The sequence below is a fragment of the Brachycentrus maculatus genome, unplaced genomic scaffold, assembly GCF_059751285.1.
Source record: "Brachycentrus maculatus isolate JH-2025_06_01 unplaced genomic scaffold, ASM5975128v1 h1tg001026l, whole genome shotgun sequence".
Lineage (NCBI taxonomy): Eukaryota > Metazoa > Arthropoda > Insecta > Trichoptera > Brachycentridae > Brachycentrus > Brachycentrus maculatus.
Window position 1 is genome coordinate 160,366 of NW_028281738.1, and position 7,153 is coordinate 167,518.

A 7,153-nucleotide genomic window follows, 5' to 3' on the forward strand; every position below is an offset into this window, starting at 1 on the left:
TATATATATATATATATATATATATAAATATATATATAAATATATATATATATATATATATATATATATATATATATATATATATATATATATATATATATATATATATATATATATATATATATATATATATATATATATATATATATATATATATATATATATATATATATATATATATATATATATATATATATATATATATATATATATATATATATATATATATATATATTTATATATATACAAATTTGTTTTGTCGTTATAAACATTAAATTATATTAAATTATATTAAATAAGGCTGTAATAAAATTAAGACCATGAAAATAAAATTGGATTCTTAATATAACATTTAAATAATATATTATGTATTTATGAAATGATTTTTTTTAATACCGACGTTTCGTTAAATCAACAGTTTTTTTATATGAAGAATAATTATGTTTTTGCGGAAAAAACATTTTTTAAATTCCATTTAAATACTATAAACATATTCAACTATCAATTATTTTCCTTCATTTTGCAAGGTATTATAGAAGCACGCAATAATCTGAAACAAAATAAAAAAAACTGTAATTTTTAACAAAAAAAAAATATCTAATAGAAAACTGAGAGGATTCCGATTAGTTATTCGATCCGTAAAACTTAGTAGGGGTCTTAATACATAAAAAAAAAAAAAAAAAAAAAATATATATATATATATATATATATATATATATATATATATATATATATATATATATATATATATATATATATATATATATATATATATATATATATATATATATATATATATATATATATATATATATATATATATATATATATATATATATATATGTATATATATATATATATATTTATATATATATATATATATATATATATATATATATATATATATATATATATATATATATATATATATATATATATATATATATATATATATATATATATATATATATATATATATATATATATTTCTTCATTGTTATTATTTAAATAATATATTATTACAATAAAGATTACTTAAAATTGATATTTGTATTTTTAAGTATAATTTAAGATTAAGATAAAGATATTCGAGAAATTTCGTTAAAATATTTAAAACTTCATTTCAATAGACTTGGTGAAGATATATAAAAAAGAAAATTTGTACGAAATATCAAACCTTGGATTTAACACAAACAAAAACTAAATCCAACGTAATTGTTGTTTCTCGAATGAAATCTCAAAAGTAATTTAATTTTATGCACACAAAATAACATGTTTAACAAATATTCTTCTTCTACTTCTGACACTTATTCGTTTCTAATAATGCATAAGGCACTGCGACTAATTGAGCCCTAGAAATCGGAAATATTTTTTCTTAGCTTAAAGTAATGAAATTATTTTTACAAGTTTTATTTAACTTTTTTCGTACGGTATTCATATGCATCTAAAGAGTTTTTGACATGAACATAACATATTAAAGTTTGAACTTAGTAGCATAGTTTATTTTGTAGATATTTGACCAATAATAAAATGTTTTTACTATAAATATGGATATAATAAAAATGAAAAAAAAAAACAAAGCAAAATGTGCAAAAAACATTTTAATAAAATAAAATTTTTGAGAAAATATGTTGGTTTAAGTTATGGATTTAAAAGGAAATTATTTATACATATATATTGTGAATGTTATTTAGAAAAATATGTTTTTCATTACGTGGAAGTCCTAAGGATAGTTTTATAAGCAAAGATAGTCATAACAGTAGGATAGGAGTTATTGGATTGACAATTTCCGTACCAAGGGCAGGAAGAAGAGCAACACATGCCACAACTTGGTTCCCAGGGTCTGCATGATCCGAAGGGCGAGCAGTTTCCGCAGAAACAAGACGATGTATCAGGAATACAGCAATTGCAAGGAGAGCATAGAGTGCAGGGATTGCAGAGGCCGCACGGGTTGGGCTGACAGCTGGGGCCACATTGCCAACATGGTCCACAAAGTCCGGATTGATCATCACATTGGCCACATGGATAACACTGGCCACGCGAACAACATTGTTTATACGATTCGCTCTGTTCACACAATACGCATTTTCCACACGTATCGCATCGATTGCACGAACACGATTCAGTACACTGTTGACAGGAATTAACCATATTACACGGAGAGCTTATTCCTCCGACACAGGTATTGTTGGATTCACACATTTTTCCTTTACACTTTTCTTTAGAGTCATTAATCCTGCATGAAAAACATTTCTTATAAAAAGAAAATGGTATCTGAGAGTTTGTATCGTCAGACAGATCTAATTTCTTGCAACTGATAAATTTGTAACGTGGCGAAGTAGGCTTCGATAGCTCTGACGTACGACATGTCATACAAACATGATTATTGCATTCAGAGAAACCATTAGTGTAAAATTCACATGAATAGGAACAATCGAAATTATTTCTGCCACCCTTAGAATCCAACATCAATTCTGGCTTTTAGCGTGGGCATGAGAAATTACCTGAAATAAAAAAAAAATATTTTAAATGTAAAACTTCGAGAATCATTGATGTTTAAATAAAAATAATTTTAAGATAGAAAGGAGCAAGTTCTTAGTAATAAATAAATGAAATTTAATTGTTTAAAAACACATAATGAACCTTTTCAGAAAATTGCAGACTTAAATAAAATATACAAATAAATTTAAGGACATAAATTTTACACAAAAAAATATTATACTGATTATACCAAATAGATTCATAAAACATGCTTATAATATGACAGTAAATTTTGTTTTATATTTGACAGCACATATTTTGTTTTTATTTTTTTAAATAATTCTTTACAGTATAGACAGTACCTACCTCTTTACCTGCTGTGATATTTTCAGCTATCAAATATTTTATCTGTATAAAAAATGCTTCGATGCCTATAACCTTTCAAATTTTGACAAAATATGTATATACCAATACATAAATTCAATTCATGTTACTTTATAAAGTGTTTTAAAAAAAGTAAATCTGATAACATATAATCTGATAAATCCAAAAACGTTTAATTTTTATTTATTTGATTAAGAAGATTTAATTTTTATAAAAAAAATAAAAATAATAAAACCCTCATCCGCACCCCAATGGTGCATAGGGCACTGCATCATATAAACGCAGTGTTATCTTGATCGTTTACACATGAAGGAAAGGTGATCAGCCCTCCGCTTCAGGTACCAGTCCAGGGTAATTTTGAATAAATATTACAGTGAAAAAATCACTAATATTTATTTCCCCCCCCTGGGAATCGAACCCGGGACCTCCGGAACGGTAGCCGAGCGTGCTGACCATTACACTACGGAGGCTTAATTTTTATAGTTTCATGAAATATATTTTTTAAAATTACTTCCCGATCCCTGAGCGACAAGACCGAGTGTGTGTGAAAACACGAGAGATAACATATGTATATTGCCGATGCGTTGCCGCGTATATAGAGTAGGCAATATCGTACCAAAACTCGGTAACACACACATACTCATATCGGACATATCGGCAATATTGGCCACATCGCTGGGACACTGTCGGCAATTAATTTCCGTGAAAATTTTGTTAAGTTTTTTTTTCAAATGATTTTATCAGCAGATTAAACTTTTACATATTTGAAATCTCAACCAAGATGTAGACTATTATAGAAGGGAAAGTATTTACGGAACTTATGACCTGTATGACACATTCAAAATTTTCGTTTTAATCTAACTGGACACCCTCAAATTTGGACACATCCAAAATATTATAATGTAACTTTTTATGTAAGAAAAAATAAACACGATTATTTTCAATAATATATTTAAGTGGTCAATTATGACATTTTTAATGTGGACGTGCTAATAAGTTTCATTTTTTATTTAAAATTTGTTTTGTAGTGCGAGGATTGTAACGGTTAATTTCAGATTTGTATTTTATTCTTCACCATTGTATGGTATAGCAGCAGGTGTTTACCTAAAACAAATAAAATAATATTAAAATACAAAATTAAGATTAATATGTATGTGTATTTTTTAGCATACACTAGGTACCGTCTTCCTGGACTATTGGCTGAGTTCTCTTTGTCCTCAGGTTGTAGGTCCTTCTATCATGGACAACGTCGCCTAGGCTATGCCTTTGAATCTTAATGTAGCGTCTATGAATTATTTGGTCTTCCTCTAGATGTCTTTCGAGGAAGATCCATGGCTATCACACATATACACATACACATACCCATGTATATTTATGTACAAACACACACATTTATACATATAAGATAAATTATAAAGCGCCAATATCGTAAAAAAAAACAACCTCAAGGGCTTCCCAAAAAACCGTTTGGTTTGTACTTTGAGATACATTGAAATACATAATTTATACTAGTATATGGTGCATATACTAATATATATTTGGTATATATGGTCTTTGAAGACGAAATCTATATCCAGTATCCACTGCTTCATCCCTTCAGTTGTTGTTGGTGCTTTTATATTAGAAATTAATAGTAATTTAATTGTTTATGTGATATGATACTTACAATATCATGGGTGTTGGCAGGTACGTAAGAAACGTATGCATTCGAAATATCTCTCGGTTTCTTCACTAGTTCGGTAGGCCTGAACGACCTGCAGCTGTTGTGAACAATGAGGGGTCTGCAAGGATCATCAAACAGCATCTTGTCACTGGGTCTTGGGGGCTTGCAGTTCGGCTGAACGCATTCAGGAATGAAAGGACACGGAGGAGGTAGACATATCCTTGCTTTGCAGTTATCAGGAGGGGGGGCGCACGTCCATGGGGGCGGGCAGTTCAAGGGTCCTGGACAGCACGGACTGCAAGCCTCGGGAAATTTGCAGTAGTTACTGTTCATTCTATAATCAAGCATCTTGAAAATTTATGATATCCTGATATATTATAATTATCAATTACAAAACGATTTTTTTTTCTTTAAAATTTGAGTTTTTTATATTAATTTTTTTGTTTTTTTTCAGATGATAAAAATGAGCACCGACAATTTTGACGTTTTTTATGTAAATGATAATTTTACATGAGAATTGTGACTTCTTTCGTCTTGGTATTCTAAAATCAAAAGTGTTTTTTAAATATTAAAATTCTACACGTACCTACCTAATTTCCAGTGACTATTTTAAATATGTTTAATGTTTTTTCCTCATTTCTTTTAATTCACCTATAATAACCACCCGTCTGCTTTCAAAGTGGCATGGTTACTGTAAAAGCCTGCCGTTTTGGATTTCCTCGGTTTGATCAAAAAGAAATATATTATTTATAAGAAATTTTTCACTCCGATACTTATTTCACTAATTACCTTTCTTTCGTGTACATATTCAAGATAGCGCTGTTTCTATACGATGTAGTGTTCTAAGCACCATTGCGGATAACGGTTAGAAGAATAATATTGCGTTTGAAATATTTTACCCGTGGTATTACGAACGGTTTATATATAATTTTAAATATCATGATTTCCACGTTTTCCCCTCCAATTTAATCACAGTGAAGCTCACTTGAGGTGCTTTTTGACGAAAATGGTATTACATAAATTATCTATAATTATTATTATTATTTGTGGGCATGTAAAGTACTATGGAGAAAATACCCACACTAGACATACGTCCTGTTTTAATTTTATAGAAATCAGATCACATTAGTTATAAGTTATAGTTATACGTCTGTATAACTTATTATGAATATACCATATCATGTATAAATAGACATTATCAGTACTCTGCGATTATTTTTAAATACCAAATTACTTTTTTAGCTGCTTTGTTTATGATTATGATGAAAAAAACAGTTAAAATAGAAGCAAATAGACTACTGCCTACAGAGGAACGTTTAATTTTTAATCATATCTTGACCTTGTAAGTTTCATTAAAATGCTAATCGTCGTTGTTCAATTAAAACAGTAGCCAGTGTATAAAAAAGTAATTTATATATCTTCGCTCGTGTGATCCGGCTGAAGGAAATGTAACATTTCAATTTGATTCGGTATAATTATATGATTAAATAATACATGTACGCACGTATTTAATAATAAAAGAGTGCTCTAGAAATACATGAAAGTCGTGATGAGTAAAAATCAACTAGCACTTTGAACGAAAATTATTTTGAATTTCAAACTTTTGGGTGGGTATCAACATATTTTTAAGTTTTGTTTCTGGATTTAACTTAATCTGAGGATAATATAACGGATGTCCGCTTCCGTGGTGTAATGGTCAGCGTGTTTGTCTACCGTGCCTGAGGTCCCGGATTCGATTCCCAGAAAGGGGGTGAAAATAAAAATTAGTGATCTTGCACTCAAATATTTATCTTATATTACACTGGATGATCCCTGAAGCCAAGAAATGATACCTTACCTTCACGTAAGTGATGATTAAGATAACACTGCGTCAATACTATGTAGTGCCCTTTGCAACATTGGGTGCAGATGAGCGTTAAAAGACCAAGAAGATAATAAAGTTAAGATACCAAACGTTGTAAATTAAAAAAAAGACACGTCCATATTTTTTAAGTATTTTTTTTCTACAACTCGGATAGAATATTGTATTGTTAAGAAATATATCCAAAATTAAACATGGTTATTGGATTGAATTCTACTTTTATTTACATATATATGATAATGTGTTGAACATATTTTCAAATATATGTAAATAAAAGTAGAATTCAACCCAATAACCGTGTTTAATTTTGGATATATTACCCAACAATTCAATATGGAATTCTACCAACTGTCAGCAGTTACAATAAATGGAATATTGTATTTGAAATACATGTGAAGTATATTTTTTAACCCGTATCTATTTGTACGTTAAATAATGAACATGTAAAAAAAACTTTCATCAAAATTATTATTAACAAAAAAATCTCCACAGTTTGAGAAACTACATCCTTCATCACGAAAAAACGTGAATTCTCAAGTAGATTTTTTTCTACCAAACTGGATTAATTAATCAAATACGTTTAAACATTACACAAATCAAACAGGTTGTGTGTTATTATTAAATAAAATAGTGTGCATTTTTATTAATCACTATATTAAACGATTTAATTTTGAAGTAATCGTGAATTTGCCGTTAGGATTTAAAGTTAAAAAAATACTTGTTTTTTTTAATTTAGAGATCACGATGGATTCATCTCTTATAAG

The 7,153-nt window shown here is 28.1% G+C and overlaps 1 protein-coding gene and 1 long non-coding RNA gene across 2 annotated transcripts; both read right to left on the reverse strand.

The window, feature by feature from the left end:
* Window positions 1-390: 390 nt before the first annotated feature.
* Window positions 391-2,775, reverse strand: LOC148299645 (uncharacterized). Its single transcript, XR_015839054.1, has 3 exons — window positions 2,644-2,775; window positions 1,796-2,504; window positions 391-550 (listed from the first exon to the last, which is right to left on the reverse strand). It is a non-coding gene; the product is annotated as an uncharacterized LOC148299645 (long non-coding RNA).
* Window positions 2,776-3,799: 1,024 nt separating this feature from the next.
* On the reverse strand, window positions 3,800-5,037 carry LOC148299646 (uncharacterized). The gene is made up of 2 exons (XM_088275855.1): window positions 4,532-5,037; window positions 3,800-3,969 (listed from the first exon to the last, which is right to left on the reverse strand). Exons 1-2 carry the CDS (start codon window positions 4,874-4,876, stop codon window positions 3,937-3,939), a joined length of 378 nt encoding a protein of 125 aa, XP_088131981.1. The 5' UTR covers window positions 4,877-5,037; the 3' UTR covers window positions 3,800-3,936.
* Window positions 5,038-7,153: the final 2,116 nt, after the last annotated feature.